Source organism: Eschrichtius robustus, chromosome 6 (assembly GCF_028021215.1).
Source record: "Eschrichtius robustus isolate mEscRob2 chromosome 6, mEscRob2.pri, whole genome shotgun sequence".
NCBI classification, from domain to species: domain Eukaryota; kingdom Metazoa; phylum Chordata; class Mammalia; order Artiodactyla; family Eschrichtiidae; genus Eschrichtius; species Eschrichtius robustus.
The window spans coordinates 74,655,534-74,677,493 of NC_090829.1; the positions used below are offsets into that span (position 1 = coordinate 74,655,534).

The 21,960-nt window shown below is 43.5% G+C and overlaps 2 protein-coding genes across 2 annotated transcripts in view; one reads left to right on the forward strand and one right to left on the reverse strand.

Annotated features, from left to right (window-relative positions):
- Positions 1-684, forward strand: part of PCYT1A (phosphate cytidylyltransferase 1A, choline) — a 45,186-nt gene extending 44,502 nt beyond the window's left edge. Inside the window, exon 10 of the mRNA XM_068546529.1 lies at positions 122-684. Coding sequence (XP_068402630.1) covers positions 122-126 — 5 coding nt within the window. The 3' untranslated portion in view covers positions 127-684. The remainder of the gene's footprint in view (positions 1-121) is intronic.
- On the reverse strand, positions 643-17,660 carry SLC51A (solute carrier family 51 member A). The gene is made up of 9 exons (XM_068546530.1): positions 17,471-17,660; positions 16,753-16,847; positions 5,554-5,708; positions 4,695-4,768; positions 4,126-4,284; positions 3,457-3,568; positions 3,020-3,166; positions 1,411-1,516; positions 643-859 (listed from the first exon to the last, which is right to left on the reverse strand). The coding sequence occupies exons 1-9, from the start codon at positions 17,506-17,508 to the stop codon at positions 702-704; spliced, it is 1,044 nt and encodes a 347-aa protein (XP_068402631.1). The 5' UTR covers positions 17,509-17,660; the 3' UTR covers positions 643-701.
- Between the last annotated feature and the right edge of the window lie 4,300 nt (positions 17,661-21,960).

Genomic DNA, 21,960 nt, shown 5'->3' on the forward strand with positions numbered 1-21,960 from the left:
ATGTTTTATGTATTTGGGGCTTTTACCTGTACTATCAGTTCCTTTGCTTTTGCATCCTAATTTGGGGGTTTTACCTGTATGATCATTTCCTTTGCTTTTGCATTTTAATTTGTCTCCCCAGAATAACTCCATGACCGTATTATTGGAATTCCTTTTGCAACTTGGTACAGAAGACTAAAAAAGCCATTGTCCCACAAAGGGAGGCTGATCCAGATCTCCCAGGTCTAATGTCATCAGTGCCCTACTGACACATCTGTAAGGGAAAGAACACCTTTCATCTGTTCTTCAGAAGCCTGGTTTCTTCGAGAGTTTGGGCTCGTACTATTTTGCCTGGCTGAGTTCTATTCCTGTTATTATACCAGTAAAACTATCACATACTCTTCCCCCTTTCATTTGCTTTGGGAAAGCTCAGAGTAACCTTTTAATATACAAGCTTTATGGGCTAATAGTGGCACACACAGAGGCAATGTGCCCAGTTGTAGAACATCAGACTCCATCCTGTTTGTTTATTATAAAACTTAAAATACCTTCCTCAGGCAAGATCCAAAACAATTTCATCCTATTGCATAGTTCACATTCGTCTCTACAGTCAAGTGTATATCATTAGCCAGCTTGCTCTGACAATGGAATCCATCCCATTTGGTCAAGGTTGAGGAACAGTAAAGATATCTTGTGCCCATCTAATGAGTGCAGTGTCTCTTTCATTGTCCAAGCAATCCACCTCCAGCTTTGAGGTTCAAATCCAGGTTTGGAGAAGAGAAAGGTTCATATCCAACCTTGTCGTCTTTCCTTCGGTAGTATATTCGTGTCAGCACGGTTATCAGAAAAGTCTCCAGGATGAGGAGGTGGCAGTTCATCACTGCAGCATGGGGAAAAATATAATGTAGGTTATACTAACTTATAGAGGTGGTATACCACTAGCAGCCCTGGCATATGAGTTGAACAACACTTTCTCCAATTTGTCCTCAAACCAGGACCTAGAGATATTAAGTTGTCACAAGTAACATAGCAGGTTAATAGTAGAGCCAGAACCAGAACTTGGCCCTCTACCTCCTGCAATTTGATGCTAGCATTAAACATTTCTTTTGCATGTTTCATCAGCATGACTTCTGCTTCCTAACCACACCCATTGCTCTTCCTGGAGCTGAGGGTTGACCCATGGCTTCCTGGGTTGGCCATCAGGGCTGGCCTCAAGCTGTGGGATTGCAGCTCTCCTCTGTGTGATCAGAGAGGTCATAGTCTGCTTAGAGCTTCTGCTAGATTTCTTGCAGGTTCCTTTCTCAGTATTCTGAGCAGAACATTCTGAGTATTCTGAGATTGGCTGGCCCAACTTCTGTTCTAAGTTCCTCTCCTCCCTGACCTCCCCCTCTTGCCCCTCCTGGAATAGAGTAGGAGCTCCTATGTGCTCACCTTGAGACCTGATTTTAGAAGAAAAGGGAGGCGAACAAGCAATCTGCCCACCGTTGGCCAAGACTGAGAAGATGGATGGCTGCAGGGCAGTCAGAATAAGGAGAACCTGCAGAAGAGAAAAGAGAAGTGAGGGTAGGGGCTCAGCATCCCCGGCACTGAGGCCGGCTGGCCCACTGCTGTGTTTGAGATGTGTCTTGTACTTGCCCTCTCTGAGCACACTTTTCTGAAGCACAGCCTCTTCAGGGCAGACTTGGCTTGTCTAGGCTTCCCCACAATAATCATGGGCAGGCTCGGCAATCACAGGGCTTTTACCCGCTAGCCTGACCCTGAGTGCTTCTGGGGCCCAGATCCCTTCTGTGCCCCTTCAGTCCCTTACTCCATTTTAGGCTCTTCTGTCCTCTGTCTTCCTCTGGACCCTCCAATTCTACCTACTATGTGCCTGTAAGCGGCACCTGCTTAGATCAAATGAGAATTTATGTGAAATCACTCTGTTAACTGTAAAGGAGTCATTGTGCCTTGGGAATAGGAGAAGGGCCCAGCAAGGAGACAGAAAGAATGAAATGAGAAGGGAAACAACATTGGGCTAGAAGTCACTGCATTTGGTGGAAAGGTTATCTCTGGGCTTAGAGAATGGAAAGTGTAAAAAGTAAACAAACGTGAGTTTTAGAGAATTGTCAGAAAAGATGTGAAGATGAAGAGGCAGTGTGATAAGAAGAGATGTGGGTCTGGGAGTAGACAGATCTAGGTTTAAATTCCAGTCCCATCCCTTATGAGCCTTTGAACAAGCCCCATAACATCTCAGTTTCCTCATTTGTAAAACAGAAATAATAATGACTCTGAGGATTATAGTGAATTTAAATGTAATTAATGTATGAAAAGTGCCTAGTATGTGGTATAGATACTTCATAGTTGTAGCTGTGATAATGCTGATGTTTCTGGTGGTGATGAATTGCAGGTTTTTAGAAGTAATGGGTAGTAAAGAAAAGAAAAAAGCAAAGGTATAAGAATTTAAGGTTTGATAATACATGTGTTATGGGTTGCATTGTGTCCTAACCCTTAGTACCTCAGACTGTGACCTTATTTGGAAAAAGCATCATTGTTTTGGTAACTAATTAGATGTAATTAGTTAAGATGCGGTCACACTGGAGTAAGGTGGGTCCTTCCTTATTCCAATATGACTGATGTCCTTATAAGAAAAGAGACACAAGACACAGACACATGAGGAGAGAATGCCATGTGACATGCCAGGGATGCCAAGGATTGCTGCAAACCATCGGAAGCCAGGAATAGTCAAGGAAGGGTTCTCCCCCACAGTTTTCAGAGGAAACACGGGCCGCTGACATCTGGCCTCCAGAACTGTGAGACAACACATTTCTGTTGCTTTAAGCCACCCAGTTTGTGATATTTTGCTACAGCAACCCTTGGAAACTATTACAGCACAGAAAAGCAAAAACTGGGAAAGAGCAGGGATTCTTTTCCAAATCTCACAGGAAACCTAAGGCTTAAGAAGATTCCCAGACCCACTTTTATCCTTTATTAGTCTCAGCTCCTAACCCCTATTATTTGTGTCTCATTATTAACCATCTTTTCTCTCCCAGGGTATAGTTACCTGAAACAGAACAAATTTGGCTCCTATGTTCTGCTCGCCCAAGTGCAGCTTGGCTTGACGAAAAAGAATGGCCAGGGTCCACAGAGCTAACAGGGTGGACACGCCAAGGAAAGTGTTGATCCATAGAGCCGTGCTCTTCTCCGAAATCTGGTGGCAGGCCAGAAAGTAGTCAGTGAGGAAGCAAGCCCTTTTCTCCTCCTTTTATTTCCCCTCTCCCGTGGTGGGAAAGGTAAAAAAGCCCCAAAACCTTGGCCCCTTCCCATTTCTTCTCTCCCTGTCAGAGTCCCTGAGCCTCTGCTTTTCCACAGCCACCCTGTCCCTGGGGCTACCCCATTCTTGGGGCCCTGAATTAGGGGATATTGGCTCCAGCTAATCCTTCTAGAGCTCAAAGGTATTTAATGAATCTTGGCCTCCGCTGCCCCTTACTCCTGACTTACATCTGCTGGGTCATAGATGCCATCAGGGAGGAGAAACAGGCCCACCAGGCTCAGTGTTATCTTGAAGAAGACATACTGGAAGGGGCCCAACATCATCAGCTGAAGCTTTTTCCTGAAGTGGGAAGAGGGTTAGGAACATGGACCCACAAACCACCCACCCCAAGAAGACCTTCCAGTTCCCTCACTGGGCTCCTGCGCTCCGCCATCATAGACATCAACATGGTCAAATGGATGGGGACTTCAGAAGAAGCCAGAGTGTTGAGAGCGTTGGGAACCCTCCTTCTTGCCTCCCACTCACCCTCAGACCAGAATGCTGCCTTTGAGCAAGAACTGAGTTTTGACCCCAACCTCATTAACCGAAATGGACGGAAGGGGAAAGTAAATAGTCCAAAATCCAGTTTGCTCTGTGTGGTAAAGTTTGTAGGGGACAGTGAGCTTAAGTGATGGGAACTTAGGAGTTCTCCTTCCTCTGCTCCCCTTAGCCCTGCGTGGGTGCCCAGTGTGTGGACCCTGGCTGCGGGATGCCCACCCTTTCATCACTGGCTTGGTTCCATAAAAGCCTAATTCCATGAGGCTTGAAGCAGGGCTGAGAGAGCCAGCAGAGGCTCTTGGGAGAGTGCAGGAGGAGGCCAACCTGTTCTTCCAGGTAGCCTCTCCCTCCCACCTTACCTGGTGAGCATGAGTTTTGGGCAGCAGGGGCAGCAGCAGCAGCAGGGGCCTGTGTGGATCATCACTGGGGTGTCCTTCAGTGTCCTTACTACTGCCTCCTTCCCACCAAAGCCTTCCACCATGACCTGCATCAGCAGGTAAAAGCACATCGCATAAAACCTGGAGTTGGGGGAGAGGTGGGCCTGAGAGTACACAGAAGGGGAGGTGGCAGCAGCTGATAGGACAGCCCTTCCTGCCAAAGAAAAACAGACTGCAAAGGGGGCAGGGAGAGGTGGGGCTTCCTGAGGGGATCAGGCAGGGGCTAGGCGTTTTGAGTGTGTGACCCAAGAGGAAGTGAGAGAGAGGACAGGGTGGGAAGAGGGCAATTTCAGGCTGTGGGAATGAAATGGTGCCTGAGGATGAACTGGAAGTTCAAGGGCTCTATTTGTGATCGCTTGGTTTGCACGGATTTATGGAAGGGACAGGGGATAAAAGAAGACACGGACTCTGGAGTCCTGGGGTTGAGGGGAGCAGAGTGGGGGACCCCAGAAGGATATCCAGTTCAGCTGGGGGCAGGGCGGGACACTCACGAGGTTATGGCCATTTCCACGAGCATGAGGGCGCGAGGGATCCAGAGACCAAAGCAGCAGAACACAGACACTATCTGCTTGGAGAAGAGCAAGGAGCTGGTTAGGGCAAGTAAGGAGGCTTCGTGCTCACCTTTTGCAGCAAGGGCTCAAGGAAGCAAAACCTAAACATTCAAGGCACCATTACTTCAAAGTGACCAGCTGGAAAAATAACTAGTTAAAGTGACCTTGAGTCAGGGGGCTCTTTTGAAGACTATCTCAACTTATATCACTGGGGTAGGAGTAGGTCAGTTCATCTTTAAGATGTTATTAGAGCATCTGATGTCTTGAGATGGCCCAGGCAGATGTCATCTGGCAGGAAAGGACCTCAAGGGCTTTGTTCTTCCCGCCAAACAGACACAGAGCTCACCACATGGAAAGAGAAGTCCCATTTTATGACCTGGGAACATGCCAAAGACCTATCTAATAGCTGTGGGAGTGAGTTAAAAAGACCTATGACGTAAGGGTAGAGTGAGCATGACCCCATGGGAAAAGGTTCTTTTCCTCCTACCCTCTGAGGAACAGGAAGTTGGTGTGTCCAAGAAGGAGGCTTGCAATATTGTAGCAGGGGAGTAGCGAGTGAGGCTGCTGGTGGGCTGAGAGGGTTCTTCAGCTGTTTCTGTGGCTCTAAGGTATTTCAAACGCTCCATCCCACTGCCTGTTGACCTTCCAAGCATGGGGTCCTGACTGCAGATATCAGACTAAAGCCCTCACCCTAAGGTGGTAGAGGAAGGCAACTTGAATTGTTGAGTTTAAAGGAATCCTCAAGATGGACCCTGCCTCCCCTCCAGTCCCTCCCAAAAGGCAGCTACAGGGCCCTCACCGTGGGCGCAGAGCTGCTCCAGAGCAGAGTCTTCCTCTTGATGGGGCAGTACGTGTTCTTGTACAGGTAGACAGCATCCTCCAGGAAGATGGCGACTGAGCCCAGGGCAAGCAAGGTCATGATGACCGTGAGAGAAATTTCCGCAGGGCCCAATGCTAGAGTGGAAAGAGAGGGCAGACTCCAGTGAGCTGAAGACCAGGACTGAGGAGCAGAAGATGTGGGCTTCCTCATGTGCATCTAAATTGCTTTACCATATCTAGAATTACCTGGTCTAGGCCCCCTCATGCAGAAGATGGGCTTTTTCTTAGATCTAGGGTATCCAACATGTGACTAAGAAATAGTCATTCTTCTGCATTCATGAGAGACTAGACCAGATAATTCTAGGTATGGTAAGGCTTATCTGAACCAGGATATAGACACCAAACAAGTTTGTACATAATTAGCAAAAATTCTAAATTAGGAGGTCAACAGGGCTTATTCAGTTTTCTATTTCAGTGTCAGGTGTTTTGCTAGCAGACAGGGACCAATTAACATTATAATTAAAGCAGAATATAACTCTTGATTTACTTTAGAGCTGTTTAAATTTGATTTCAAAAATTATGTCACAAAACTGGGACATAGGAAGGGACTTTAACAAAAGAAATGGGTACGAGTAAAGACTCCAAGGACATTTGACCCACGTTGGCCTCACACTTAGTCTTACATTAAATGTGGCCCAGTAGCTCTCCTTAGTGTTTATTGAAATCATTTGAGGAGTTGTTAAAAAGTAGCTGTCCAGACCCTTTCCTCATAGATGCTGTTTCAACAGATCTGGAACAAATCTGGGATGGACCCAGTAATCCACATCTTAAACAAGCTCACCTGATAATGGTCAGAGGATAACAAACATTTTTTCAGCAAACACCAGTGAAGCTCCTCTGGCCTCACCATTGCTAACAGGAAAACATTAATAGAGTCACAATATTTGTTTCTGAACATGTTCTAACCAATGCAACAATTAGTTTTAAACAAAGGGCTCTGTGTCCTCAGTGACTAAGCCTGGACCCTCATTTATCTAAGTCTCTTCCCTAGTTGGCAGACTCTTTCCTTTCAGCCACTTAACTGGCTAGATGACAGATGAAGTGGGGGAAGACTGTCAGAGTCCAGGGCACTGTATTATTACATTGGGAGTGAAGTATGAGGAAGGCATTGGCTGGTCTGCCCTATATTTTCATGACTGAGGGCAACTCAGGCAGAGATATTACTGCTGACACCAAAACAGGGAGGAAGGAGACCATACCACAGTAAAGACTTGAGGTGTCATCTGGGTCAGTCATACCTGGCAGCACCACAAGGAGCAACCAGGACAAAGGTGAATTTGTCAAAAAATATGTTGATCCTCATTGTTCTTATTTCAGGGCACACGTTTTTCTCTCTGTTTCTGTTTGCTTTATCCAATAGGCCCTTTACCTCTGACCACAGTTAGGTCTGTGATCAATCCAGAGGACCGGCCATGGGGAAGGTGGCCCTTGGATTCCAGGTCCCAAGTTGTACTTCTAAAGTCAGTAGTAAGCTTTTCCTTTCTATTACAGGCCTCAAAAGACAGGACTGTGCTATTTTTCTTCCCTCCTCCCCATTCCTGCCTCCACCCCGCCTCCACTTAATTAGGATACAGCCCTCTCTGGGTGACCAAATTACTGGCTTGGCATTGCTGTTGCTGTTTAACTCTGTTGCCTCTTTCTCAATTACCTCTACAGATATTACTCCAGTAGGATCTGCAAATTTTAAACATTAAGAAAACAAAACAAAACAAACAAAAGCCAAAAAAAAAAAAACACCTGGTTGCAGTCCTTTATTAAAAAGAGACTTTACCTTCCTTCCTTGAAACTTTAAAAATATAAACATCATGGGGTGGGGTTGGGGGCTGTCACAATTTTACCCTTATACAATAAAAAAGTGGATTTAAAACAATTATGATTGTTTTATCATGAGATACACATATATCAAAATAATTCCAGATAGATTAAAGAGATAAACCTTTAAAAATCAAACAGGGAAAATTGAGAGAAGGAAAAGAAAAGAGAGAATTGTATCTGCATCAAGACTTTGGAGAGGGAAGACCTACCTAAGTTTAGGTGTAATCCAAGAAATCACAAAGAGAACGATGGGCAAATTTGACATAAAGAGTTTAAACTTCTGAATGTTAAAAAAATATATAGGCAGCAAACAGACTGGGGGAAAGCATTTTTAATAAATGCGTACACAAGTTTAGATTTTTATTACATAAAGAAAATAACAAAAACAGAAGGCTCTTGCAAATGGGAAAATGATACACAGTTCAGGAAGTGGGAAAATAGTCAACCTGCCTAGCAGTCAGAGAAGAGCAAAATAACAGTAATATATTATTTTTTGCAAAATAACAGTAATATATTATTTTTTGTTTTATTTAAAGATAATGTTTATAATGTTATTAATAGTCCTAAATTTTAAAAAACTTAAATGTCCAACAATACTGAAATTATTATGTAAAATACTCAATAGAATATTATGCAGGCATGAAAAATTTGTGCATACCATAAAAAAATCTTTGCAAAGACTATGTCCTAATATTTGAAAAACGTGTTAACACTGTTTTAAAAAACAGAAAAACTTATTAACAGATCCACACATTTATGGTCATCTGATTTATGACAAAGGCTTCTCTACAATTCAGGGAGAAAGGATTCTTTTCGAGAAAGTGCTGGGTTAATTGCGTCTCGTTTAATATGCAAAGTGATAAAAAAGAACACTGACCCCTCCCTCACATCATACAAAAATACCTAAATGTGAAAGTTAAAACAATAAAGTTTTTAGAAGAAAACAGAGAAGTATACCTTAATGACTTTGAGACAGGCAAAGATCCTTTTAAAATAGGACACAAAAGCACTAGTCATAAAGAAAAAAAATTGATAAACTGGACTTCCTTAAAATTAAGAATTTCCATTTGACAAAGAAAACCATTAAGACAATGAAAGGGCCTGCTCAGACCGAGAGAAGATATTTGCAGTACAAATACCCAACAAAAGACTCGTATCCATAATATATAAAGAATTCCTATCAGTAAGAAAAACAACACAATTTTTAAAAGTGAAAAAGACCTAACAGTAACTTTTCGAAAGAAGATATCCAAATGTTCAAGAAGCATAAAAAGGTGCTAAATATTAACAGTCACTGGGGAAATACAAATGTGAGGTGCCATTATATACCCACCAAAAGGGCTAGAATTGCTTTTAATTTTAATCATCCTTTGACCAATGATTCTAAGTGCTGGTGAGGATGAGGAACAATTGGAACTCTCACACATTGCTATTGGGAGTGGTGCCACCACTTTGGAAAACAGTTTGGTAGTATCTATTAAAGCTTAACAGACACCTACCCTGTGACACAAAAATTCCACTCACGGAAACATATTTAATGGAAATGAGTGCCTTAATCACCAAAAGAATGTTCAGAGCAGCATTGTTCATAATGGCCAAAACTGGAAACAGTCCACATGTTCTTCAACAAGAATACAGATATGGGCTTCCCTGGTGGTGCAGTGGTTAAGAATCCGCCTGCCAAATCAGGGGACACTGGTTCGATCTCTGGTCCAGGAAGATCCCACATGCCGGGAGCAACTAAGCCCGTGCGGCACAACTACTGAGCTTGCGATCTAGAGCCTGCGAGCCAAACTACTGAAGCCCGCGCGCCTAGAGCCCGTGCTCCGCAACAAGAGAAGGCACCGCAATGAGAAGCCCGCGCACCGCAACGAAGACTAGCCCCCGCTCACCGCAACTAGAGAAAGCCCGCGCGCAGCAACGAAGACCCAGTGCAGCCAAAAATAATAATAAAAATCATTGCCCTTTACTGTATGTAATTTATGACTAAAACAAACAAATCTTTATGTGAAAAGCAGAATGCAAAATTAGCAAAGGGAATTTCCCTGGCAGTCCAGTGGTTAGGACCTGGTACTTTCACTGCCAGTGGCCCAGGTTCAGTCCCTGGTAGGGGAACTAAGATCCTGCAAGCTGCGTGGTGTGGCCAATAAATAAATAAAAATAAAAAATAAAAATAAGTAGCGCAGTAAAATTATAACCATGTTTAAAGGATTTGACTGGGGAGAGAAAGGTAGAAAAGAGTTGATGGAAAGAGTGGGGCCCTAATATCTTTATCATATAAAATGGAAAGTGAAGAAGTACTGTCCATAGTTGGCAGAATAAGAAATAAAATATAGGTGTAGTATATACAGCTATACAGATAACCAACTAAAAATATTGACATAACTATGTGGAAAGAGTGGAAGAAGTTTGGTGCTAAGTGAATTAAATTTTCATGTATTATAGAGGCAGCTACAGATAATGTCCAAAATTGATACCACAGGAAATAATGGTAATTTGAAGGTAACTATCAGAATAATCATCAGCTAAAAAAGGAGGATGAAGTCTAGAAACAAGAGGACTTCTCTGGCGGTCCAGTGGTTAAGACTCTGTGCTTCCACTGCAGAGGGTGCGGGTTTGATCCCTGGTCAGGGAAGTAAGATCCTGCATGCCGCGTGGCGTGGCCAAAAAAAATTTTTTTTAAAGAAAAAAGAAATGAGAATAAATAGGGCAGGGGATAGTTGATTTTCTTTAGTAGCCTTTTTGTACTATTTAAATTTTTAACACATGTTCATGTGTTACTTTGATAAAATAAAAAAATTAAAAAATCATTGCCTAGAAAAAAGCCTAGAAATTAATTAACAATGCTGTCTTTGAGTGATGATACTGTGGGTGGTTTTTGTCTTCTTTCTTTTCCAATTATTCTATAATGAGTACGTATCTTATAACAAAAAAGTTTTTTTTTTAAACACATACTTTGCCAAACATAGAATGACGTGAAAAAATTCATATGATGTCATGCTTATAAAAACAGGACATAAAATTGTAGTATGGTATGATTTCCACTAATGTTAAATAAAAGCATAGAAAACAGAACTTATACTACGATATTTGCAGTGCTGGTCTTGAGTGGTGGGACCATACACGACTTTTCCTCTTTTCACTTTCTCTATTTTCGTATTGACTTTATTGAATTATTTTTACAATAGAAATGTTTAGTTAAAAAAAATACAGACAAAATATAAAGTCCAGATAGGCAGAAACCAAAATTAATTCAGTAGATTTCTAAAAACCAACGTCCTTTGTTGGGAAGGGGCATACCGCTGCAGGCCTCTCCTTGTGGGATTCCCCCACCCCCTACTTGACTCTTGTCCTCATCAGCTCACTGAGAGCTGAGAGTGGAAACAGCCCTTCCAGAAGCCAGCAAGTGTTCACTGTCCTTCACTGTTCCCCCTCCTTGAAAATCTCCCTCCCCTTGACCCCCAGAACCACAGTTCTCCTGGTTCCTCTCCTGGTCTCTGACCCTAGGTCTCCTCTACTGATTCCTCATCCTCTCCCGCACCCTGCGTTCTCCAAACTCAATCGCTGCCTCTCGCCTCTTCTGTTTATTGAGGTTTAGGATTTCCCTACCACTCCTCAGCCTCCCAACAACCAACTGAGCTGTTTCCACCTCCAGAACTTTATGGTACTTGGCTTCTGTCTGTTCGTCTTTTCTCCCTGAGCTCCCTGTGGCGGGCTCCTTCCCATCACTGAGCTCTCTCCTCAAATCCCCCTCCTCAGCCAGCCTCCAGTGTCCAGTGTGGTGTTACCTCCTCTCCCTCAAGCTGCCCCCCACAGTTAGGTTATTTACATATTTATTTACTTGTTTATTGTCTATCCCCATCGGAGTGATGGTAGTATAAACTCTGTGAAGGCAGGGATTTTGTCAGGCTTGTTTTCTGTTCTATCTCCAAATGCATGGAGCAGTAACTGTGACTATTTGTTGAATGAAAGAAATGACCCCATGAGAATTCTTATTGTCATCTCCATTTTATAGGTTTTTTCAGGAAACTAGGCTTACAGAGTTGAGCACCTCACCCATGGTCACACAGCCTGGAAGTGACGGAGCTGGGATTTAAACCCAGGGGTTCCTGACCCTAAGTCCATTCTCTTCACCATTACACATGCTGACTCTTGGTGTGTGTTCACATAGCTATGGAAGGAAATGTGGAGTGATATAAACGATCAAATGCAGCCCTAAAGGTTGCTTAAGTTGATGAAGGTGGACGTGAGGCATATTCCAACTGTTCAATATGGAAGTGCTTTTGCAGTTTCTTGTATCTGCTGGCTTTGGTGCTCTATTCTTTCTCATACTTGCAGCATCTACCGGCTCTTGTATCCACTTCCATAGCGCAAAAGCTATGAGAGAGAGAACTTCCTTAGCATACATAGCCCGACACCACTACTCTACCTCAAATTCATTTATCTTCTTGGAAGATTGTCCTCTATCTTTTTTTTTCTGCATCTTAATAGATATTATGGAACAAAAGTATCCAGTGGCTCCAGGATCTTTGGAAACACTTTAAACAAGGTTAAACATGTTTCTTTCCTGTTGAGTATACCAAGTTTTAAATCTGATTTAATTGTTAATTTCCAAAAGGAGGTTACAGAATATAGCTTTTGCAAAACTTATTTTTCTACAGGCTCTGTCTTCATGGAGCACTCCTTGGGATTAGTATTCCAAGGAACACGTTTTGGGAAATGCTTGTCTAACTCACCTGTTTGAATACAATTATACCTTTAGCAACTAGCAAATTTCCCTCTGTATCTGTAACAGTGAAGATTACTTTTTTAAATAATGAAAACAATATAAGAACATTAAAACTTTGAAAAAAGAGTATCACCATAATCCTAGCTAGTTCCTAAGCAAAAATTATTTTCATTTTTGCATAATGTATTTCCATGGAAGTTAAGAGCGTAGGCTCTGAGTTCAAAGTAAAATTCCATTTACTCCTTGCTCTATAATCTTGGGCAGGTCATTTACCCTCCAATTAAACTTCTTAGCATGGAATGTAGTATTTGCTCAGTAAAAACTAGCTTTAAAAAAGCATCCTGGTTAAAGTTCATACATATTGTATTACTGCAATCATACTGTAAAATTTTGCATTCTGTTTTTTTTCATCTAACATTTCATCACAGCCTGTCAAAAATTATTTTTATAATTATTTTTAAAATTATAAAGATTTTAAAAATAAATATAGTAATAGAGAAAACATTAATATATCCATAATCCATTTTAAAGAGTGTTGCGATATTGCCAACTTTGCGTCAAAAGTTATTCTTAGAAAAATAAAACATTACAGATGTACTTGAAGGCCTCTGTATATACCTCCTGGATCCTTTTCCCTTCCCTACCTCACCTCCCAGGGCTAACCACTATTCTGAAGTTGAGGTGTATCTTTTCCTGTATGTTTTAATTTTTTACAATATATGTACATACTCAACATATTATATTGCTTTGCATGAAAAAAAATCTATATAAATGGTATTAACCTGTGAAATGCTTTTCCACTCAACATTGTTTTCATGGTTGTTATTATTTTCATTGTGACAAACAAATGCTACCATAAGCATTCTTAAATGTGTCTCCTTGGCATGTATAGGAGAGTTCCTCTATTCAAACACTTAGAATTGCTGGGTTGTAGGAGATGAGAATCTTCAGTGTTAAAGGTATCTAATTATTCTTCAAAATGGTTATACCAATTTGTACTCCCACCAGCAGTCTATGAGAGTTCACAGTTCACCTTAAATTCACCATCACTTGGGATTATCGGACTTTTAATTTTCATCTTTGAGAGAGTAGTGAAATGTTATTTCATTGTTTAACTTGAGGTTCCCTAATTCCTAACAAAACAGATAATCTTTTTGTACCTTTATTGGCCATTTGGGTTTCCTCTTCTAGTATGAATTGTATGATCATCTATTTTACCTGATTTTTATTGGGTAATTTTTCTTATACTGACTAATCATCCTTTGTTGGTTATAAGGCTTGAAAATATCTTCTCCCAGTCTTTGGTTTGGCTTTTAACATTGTTTATAGTGTTTTTAGTTGTACAGAATTTTGTTTGCTTTATGTAGTCAGTCTTCAAGATCACTTGTGCTTTCTTGTGTTTTATTTTAGAAATTATTCTCTACTTCCAACCATAAGGATATCTTTCCATATTTTCTTTGTAAAAATGTTTGCATTTACATTTAGGTACTTAATCTATCTGGATTAAAGCTACACTGGAGTTATTTTCGTGTTTATTTACTTGCCATAGGGACAGGCAATTGTCCAGCATCACTCCTCAAAGAGTCCATCCTGTCCCACTGATGTGTATACCATCCTTTCATATAACAAGTCCCCAAGTGGCCATGGGTCTATTTCTAGGCCTTCTATTTTATTTAATTTTTCTGCTTGTCAGGCCCCTTGTGAAACAGGAGGGAAGGGGGCAGGGCACAACCTCTAAAAACCATAGCTCTTGAGGATGCAACATAAACTGGTTAGAAACAACTAGGTCCAAGATGGTGGAAGATTCAACTTCCAGTGGACCTTGAGCCTCATTATACACAGATTGTAATATATTAGCATATGCTAAATGACACACCCACAGGTGCTATGACAGTTCGGAGGACAACCATAAAAGGACAAAAAATGAGCAGTGCCCCAATTCCTGGAAATCTCCGCCCCTTCCCCAAAATAGTTGGAATAATCCTCCCACTAGTTAGCCTATGAAATTACCCAGCCCATAAAAACTAATCACCCCGTATTTCAGGGCCTCTCGCCTTCTGAGATGTGTCACACTCTGTCTATGGAGTGTGTATCTCTGTAAATAAATCTACTTCTTACCTATCACTTTGCCTTTCACTGAATTTCTTCTGTGCGGAAGCATAAAGAACCTGGTCTTCAGTAAGTCCTGAGACCAGGTGTGTGATTTCAATGAAAAGACAGTGGGGAACTTCCCTGGAGGTCCAGTGGTTAAGTGTCCTCACTTCCACTGCAGGGTGCACGGGTTTGACCTCTGGTCGGGAAACTAAGATGCAACATGCCACTCAGTGAGGCCAAAAATAAATAAATAAATAAATTTTTTTTAAAGGAAAAAAAAAAAGACAGTGGGTTCAAGTCCCAGTCTGAGTTGTGTGGTTGCAGTTATTACATTACTGCTTTAATTACTCTAGTCTTGATATACAACCCTTAATATCTTCCTTACTCTTTATCAAAATTGTCTTGGCTTTTCTTGGCCCTTCACTCCCACGAATAAATGTTTGGATCAGTCCAGTAAAAAAAATAATCGTGTAGGGATTATAATTGCAATCATATCACAGGCATTTCAAAAACAGATTATTGAAAGTTTCAATAGTTCTTCCCAGAATAGTTCTTTCTTAAATGGCATTTAATTTAAGGAATAACAGAGTTTATAAATGAAGGAGGAAGGGGTTTCAGCACATCCTCCAATGGGCACCTCTTCCTGACTCTCCTATTTCTGTCAGTGTCATCACCACTGTCCAGATTCTCAGAGTCATCATTAGAGTTTCTTTTTCCTTCACTTACCTTGTCTAAATATTTACCAGATTGCCTGCTCTTTCTTTGGATTGCCTGTATTTTCCAATCTTCCCTTCCTTTCCCTGACACTGATCTGGCTCAGGTTTTGCCCTTCCTGCTGGGCTGGGGCAATAACCTCCAATTTATACCCCTGATTCTCAAGACTCTTCCTCCCCAAAGTCTAACTTGATTGCTGATTAATGATCCTGAAACACTATCCAGCCCCTCCCAATCTCAGAGCCCTTGTCCGCTCCTTCTGTCTGCAGGATAAAGTACAACTCCTCTGCCTGACACTCATCAGGCCCCACCTTACCTGCCCAGCCCTCTCAATTGTCCCCTGCTTCCCCACCAGTAACCTTGAATCTTGCCAGATCCAGCTCCTCAGTGTCTGGAGAACCTGCCTGCTCATTCTATCTCCACCCCAACCCCAGCAGTGCCCACCACCGGCTCTCCACTTTCCAACTGCTGCCCACTCCAACAGTTCCACTTGGGAACGAGGCAGCTCTCCAGACTACCAGACTCAGAATGGTCTCCCTGCTTTGAACATCCTTGGTGCTTCTATTTGCACGTTTTGTAGCAAAGCAATGTGAGATCCATTTTCATTGTGTAAGGAAGGATTTCCCAATCTCAGCACTATTGACACATTGGCCCAGATAATTCCTTGTTGTGGGGACTTTCCTTTGTTTCCAGGGCAACATCCCTGACCTCTACCCACTAGATGCCGGTAGCACCCTCTAGCTGTGGCAACTGAAACTGCATCCAGACAGTGTCAAAAGTCTCCAGTGGGACAAAATTGCCTCTGGTTGACAACACTGGTGTGTTGTCACTCGTACCACCAGCTGCACTCTCTGAACAAGAGGTCCCTGGAGCTGAACGTAGCATCTGCTTACTGGCATGAACCATAGAGCAGCTACAAGGCCTCTCTGGACACCCTCTGGCAGTTGGTATTCACTCTGGTTCAAAACATCTGAAACGAGGCTGAACACTGTCCGAGGACATGCCCATGTCTGCCTCCTAGTTCACACTGACCACATCCTGCTGTTCAGGAAGAGTCTACTCCTTGAGGTAGATGTCAGGAAGGAGGCTGGGAAAGGCATTAAGGATACCATAGAGACACAGACTCCTATTCATCAATGCCTAAGAGGTAGTTAGTCATGCAGTAGGGAAACCAAATAAAATTTGCTTTCAAGATTCTAGGGTCATTTGATTGTCATGTTTTAGGTGCCCAAGGAATAAACAGAGTCCCATCATCTGCCTTTCACTTTCAAAAGAAATTCAGTAATAGGAGCTAGTTGGCCAACACTGTCAGAATACTTTTACAGGTTCACCTAAGTTTTCAGAACGTTATTCATAATAACCACCCCACTAGAATTGTACAGACCCTCTCCTGAGGAGGATGTTGTACAGACCTCAAGGGGATTCTATGGGGCTCTGGGCACCAGCATGAGTCCCTGGGTGGCCCTGGGGTCTGAAAAATGCTCCAGACCACTGTCCCCAATTTCAGCTGGGGAGGCCCAGCATGCAGGTTTGTCTGTGGGCCATGTTGTCGTGCCTCTCTTTTGGCCTTTTGTCTCCTCCAGGAGTTGTTCTTCTCCCAGGTTTTTACCATGATAGACAGACACTGGGCCAGTCATCCTCCCAGGCCCTCCAGGCTGGCCAGCTCAGGACCACCTCTCCTCAGCTCCTCTCAGCTCTTCTGACTTCCCCCGGGATGTTCATTTTTTCCCTCCTTTCAGTTCCCTCTACAGAGGGTCCCTGACTCACCTCTCAGAAGTTGGGCTGCTGTGGGAGGGTGAGAGAAGCAGGCAGAGGGAATGCTGTAATTGGTTTTCAGTACCTCCAGAAGATCTGCCGTGTACCTGGAGAGACACCAGCCTGTGTTCAGAATATGGGGACCTGGGGACGGGGAGGGTAGCAGAAGGGACACCAGCAACCTGACATTCCCTCAAATACTCCTGGGTTCAGGGAGCTTGTCCATCTCCCCTCAAGGCCCTGACTCTTAGAGGGAATGGAGAATTGGCCAGGGTCACTGTGTAAGGCAGGCTGCCACCTAGGCCATGGGTAGGTCTGGCTCCAGTGCTCAAAAAGCCCATAGTCCATTTTCTCCACTTCCATCGGGGCAGAAGCCCAGAGGTTGACTAGGGAGAAAGAGCAGGGTCCCGGAGAAAGAGTGGACCCTTAGTACCAGGAATGGATCTCCAGCTGGTCAGGGCTCTGTGCATGCCCCCCATTGTGCCCACCTCTGGGATATTTCTCTCCCTGGTTGGGGGCCAAAGCCAAGGCTCTGAAGGGTCATACACTCGCCCTACCCCACAGTGTCCCTGAGGACCTTGTGGGATGGCCAGACCATTATTAGTCCTGTGTCATTCTGTGTGCTGGGAGCCAAAGGGCCCTGAGAGGGAGGTAGGGACAGGCCAGAGTGAGAGGGGTCCCTGCTGCTTAGCAACTGGCTCCTGGCTCAGGGCTTGCCTCCCTCACTCACCTGGGATCAAGCTTTATCTGAGTCCCGTCTGGCTCCATTGTCTCCTTTTTCTCTCTGGCTTTCCTTCCCGGCAGGCACTGAGGACCCAGGAGGGACAGGCAGGTGTGGGCCCCGGGGGAGGTGGCTCCTGCCGGCTCTGCTGCCTGCAGGACTGGGCTGTGGGTAGATGGAGTGGCTGGGTCTTCGCTTCTCTCCCTCCTCAGGCCTCCGTGCCCACAAGCTCCTATCTCAGAGTTCACCGCAGAGGAATTTGATCCCCTCAGCTGGCTGAGTTCCCTGGTTCCTACTCCTCCCTGTCTGTAGGTGTGGCCCCTCCTTCCTCCCTCCCACAAATGCCTTTGGCCGCCCCTTGCCCCCAGCCCGCCCTCACCCTCCATCCCTCCTAAGGAGCCTTTTAGGGCTGTGGTAGAGACAAAATCCTTGGTCCTCCCTGCAAAACCCCCTGGTCAGCAACCCGCTCTCCCTCAGAACCTGGCTGGAACGCTGGCTCTGTCCCCCTGAAGATGGAAGTCAGGGCCGAGGCCTTGACTGTGTTGGTGCTGTTGGCTTGGAGTGTGGAAGGGAGGGCTAGCCGGGAAGTCCAGATAAGGCCCATGTGGGTTTCCCAAAGCCCAGCCCACAGCATCCTGATGGCAGGCTCATCCAGCCAAACGGCCCCAGAAGATGCAGCAAATGGGGAGTGGGGAGGGTGTATTTAAGAAGCAGAGTTACTGAGTGAGATTTCTGGGCATTTTGACAAATTCTGAAAAACCGCCGAATTGTATGCTTCTAAACTATTTTATTGATTGGTGATTTCTCTTCTCTCTCCAAGTAGATTTAAACCTATTTAAGGCCAAGCATAGTACTCCTAAGTTCCCAGCACAGGACCTCACACATACTAAACGCTCCTTAGAATTGGTTGCACGACTGATAAAATAATAAAATCATAGCAACAGTAGCTAATGTATATTGAGCATTCATGCACCAGGTGCTGTAGGAATTGCTGCATGTTCCTTATCTCATTTAAACCTTACAATTACTCTTAGGAGGTAAATGCTATCTTTATTCCCATGTTACAGATAAGGAAACTGAGGCTCAGAGGGGTTATGACACCAGGTTGGATAGAAAGACATAGAGGTGTGGAGAGAGGCAGAAGGGACCTGGGTCAGGGGATGTGTTGAGGCTCAGATGAAGTTTTCGATAGTAAAAAAAGAAAGAAAGAAGAAAAAAGCCCCATGAGAGGGTCAAGAGAATCAGTTCTGGGAAGGCAGAGAAATCCCCCTGCTCTGGGCTGGTAAGTAAATACAATCAGAGGAAGAAGTTACTGATGTGGCACCAAGAAGACTCCCTACTCCTGTCCCAAAGCACCTCAAAATATCTCCTAAGGTTCAAGAAGAGCCCTCTCCCTCTTTTACCCTTCTCCTAAAGTACAGTTCTCTGGACAGGACAATGTAATGATCCAGGAGTCTCAGGGGCCAATTACCTCCTAAGGTGGAGGTAAGGGCACAACACATAAAATAAGGGCACTAACCTCCTGAGGGTCAGTCGCCTGGGCCCCGCCCTAGCAAGGCACAGGCTGACTCAACTTCCTCAACCATTTACAGGAGTGCTCCATCCTCCCTGGGTCATTCATCTCTAGCCCGGTGAGAGGCCTTGAGCTTAACCACCCAGAGCCCTGAACTTTAGACTACCCTAGAGGAGAACACAGGGTGCTGAGGATGTTCTCCGAAACTTCTTTGGGACAGAAATGGGGGGTGGGGGGTGGTGGAGGCAGGAGAGGAGGTTTGAAGAGCAGGAGGGAGTTGGAAAGGGAAGGCTGCTGGGCTGACACTCATGTTCCCGCAGCTGGGCAGCAGGGGCTGGGAGGCCCAGGGGAGGCTGGCTAATCCTCAGGATGGATGATGATGGAAGGAAGAATGGCAGGGGGTTGGTGAGAGGGAGGGCTTTAGTGCTGATGTGGTACTTCTGTCCGACCCAAAGTCCCTATCTTCTATACAGTGGGACCCATGGATTAGTTAAGGCTGGGCCATCCATAGCTAAGGCGTATCAGGAAGATGAGCTGGACCAGCCAATCAAGTTCTTCTCTTGCTAATTTAGGACTGCTAGTTGTCAAACACTGATGTTTAGAATCAAGGAAAACAAATTCTTTGGACTTCCCTGGTGGTCCAGTGGTTAAGACTCCGTGCTCCCAATGCAGGGGGCCCAGGTTCGAACTAGATCCCGCATGCAGCAACAAAAATCCTGCGTGCTACAACTAAGACGCGGCACAGCCAAATAAATAAATAAATATTTAAAAAGTAATAACCTATTAAAGAAAAAGAATGAATTCTTCACTTCACTTTTTCTTTTTTTTGGTTTAATTTTCTCCACAAAATCATATGGTAACATGATAAGACATCTATCACTTCAGTTTGGGCTTTCTCAGTGTAAGGGTAATTTTTGAAAAAAAAAGACCAACCAACCATAAATTTCGTCAGTTTTCCCTAGTGCTCCTCAATCATTTGATGTTTATTTATTATGTTTTTAATGCTGTATTTCTTCCTTTTAAAAAAATTTATTTATTTTCTTTATTTCTTTGGCTGTGTCGGTCTTAGTTGCAGCACACAGGATCTTCGCTGAGGCGTGTGGGCTTCTCTCTTAGTTGTGGCGTGCGGGTTTTCTCTCTCTGGTTGTGGCGTACAGGCTCCAGAGAGCGTGGGCTCTGTAGTTTGTGGCACTCGGACTCTCTCGTTGAGGTGTGCGAGCTCAGTAGTTGTGGCGGGTGGGCTTATTTGCCCTGTGGCATGCGGGATCTTAGTTGACTGTGTGTGTCTGTGTGTGTAATGTCTTCATATGGCTTGGGTATCATGGTAATATTAACTTCATATAATGAATTAGGAAGTGTTCTTTCTTCTTTCCTCTTCTATCTCTTGGAAGAGTTTGAGAGGGGCTGGTGTTCATTCTTCTTTAACGTTTGGTATAATTTACCAGTGAAGCCGTAGGCATTCTTTTTTGAAGAGTCTACCATGTTATCAACCTTATTGATATCCCATTCTTCAATTCTAAGCTGTTTTAGACTAGCCCCTTATTGGCTGATTACTTTTGGGGTCATTTAAATAATATTCTCTCTTTTAAAAAAACCCCAGAATAAATAAAGAAACCAAATCAAACCAAAACCAAACAGTTTTGGTTTGGTAACCAAGAGGTTACCAGAGGGTAAGGGGCGGGAGGGAGGATAAAATGCGTAAAGGGGATCAACTGCATGGTGATGGATGGAAACTTTTGGTGGTGAACATGCTGTAAGTGTATACAGAATTGGAAACATAATGTCCTACACATGAAAACTATATAATGTTAAAACCAGTGTTAGCTCAATAAAAATACATTTTTTAAAAATTAAAAAAACTTAACTTGCATTCTAATATAATGTCTATCAACATCATAAGATGCTGCTTCTTTTGCAAGATTTAAAATGTCACTTTGCAATAAGTTGTCATCATACCTGCACTTGGCATTGTTTTGCACTGAAGTTGAGATGTAAAAGGAAGATGCTAGTATTAAAGGAAAGGTGATATTTGAGTGGGGCCTCGTTTCTCATTCATTAGTGAATATTTTTGGGTTCTGATGTTTTCATTTACTACACAACATCATAAGTTTAGGGATTCAGATGATGACAACTAAGAACGCAAAAAGGCTCCCGGATTCTAAAACTACAAACATTGGAATACAGGGTGCTAAATTCAATAAATCAATGAAAGAAAAAGTCCACAAACAAACTCTAGAGATTAGCACATAGGGTGTTTATTAGGGGATGATTTGGGGACCAACACCTGTGGAAGGGAAGGGAAAGAAAGGAAAGGGAAGGAAGCAGGGCTGAGCAAAGGGAGAAGTCAATCTGTGGTAAGGGCCTAATAAAAGCCTCAGCCAACTCCAAGGTCACATGGGGGTTAGGATGGCCCTTCGGAATTGTTCTGCATTGGGGCAAAGTGTCTGGGCCTTTATAACCTCATGTTGGACCACTCCTTGGATGCAACCTGCCCCTGGAAGGAGGTGGGACCCTGGGTGAGGCAATTTTCTTTAGCGAAGGCAATCCCCAAAGCTGAGGCTGTTTTCTAGCCACTGGGGGGATAAGATCTTCATTCCTGAAGGGGGTTCTGGGAGGCACCTCATAGTGTTACCCGCAGATCTTAGTGCACGTGAAGAACTTAGTATCTGTCGTAAGAGGGAAAGGAAAGCTTATTTGATAAATGACGCCGGAACAACTGATTATAACGACATGGGGAAAATACACGATTAGATAGACCTTTACCTTGTATCGTACCCTTACATTAATTTCAGGTAGGTTAAAGAGTTAAATGAAAAAGAAAACAAGAAATATAGTTAAATATTTATCAGATAGAAGGAATTAAATATAGTTAAATGTTTATCAGATAGAAGGAGGGGAAAGACATAGAAATAAGGTGAGATGATGCTAAGGAAATGATCCATAGATTTGATTATATAAAAACAACAGGGAGATGCAAGAGGGAAGA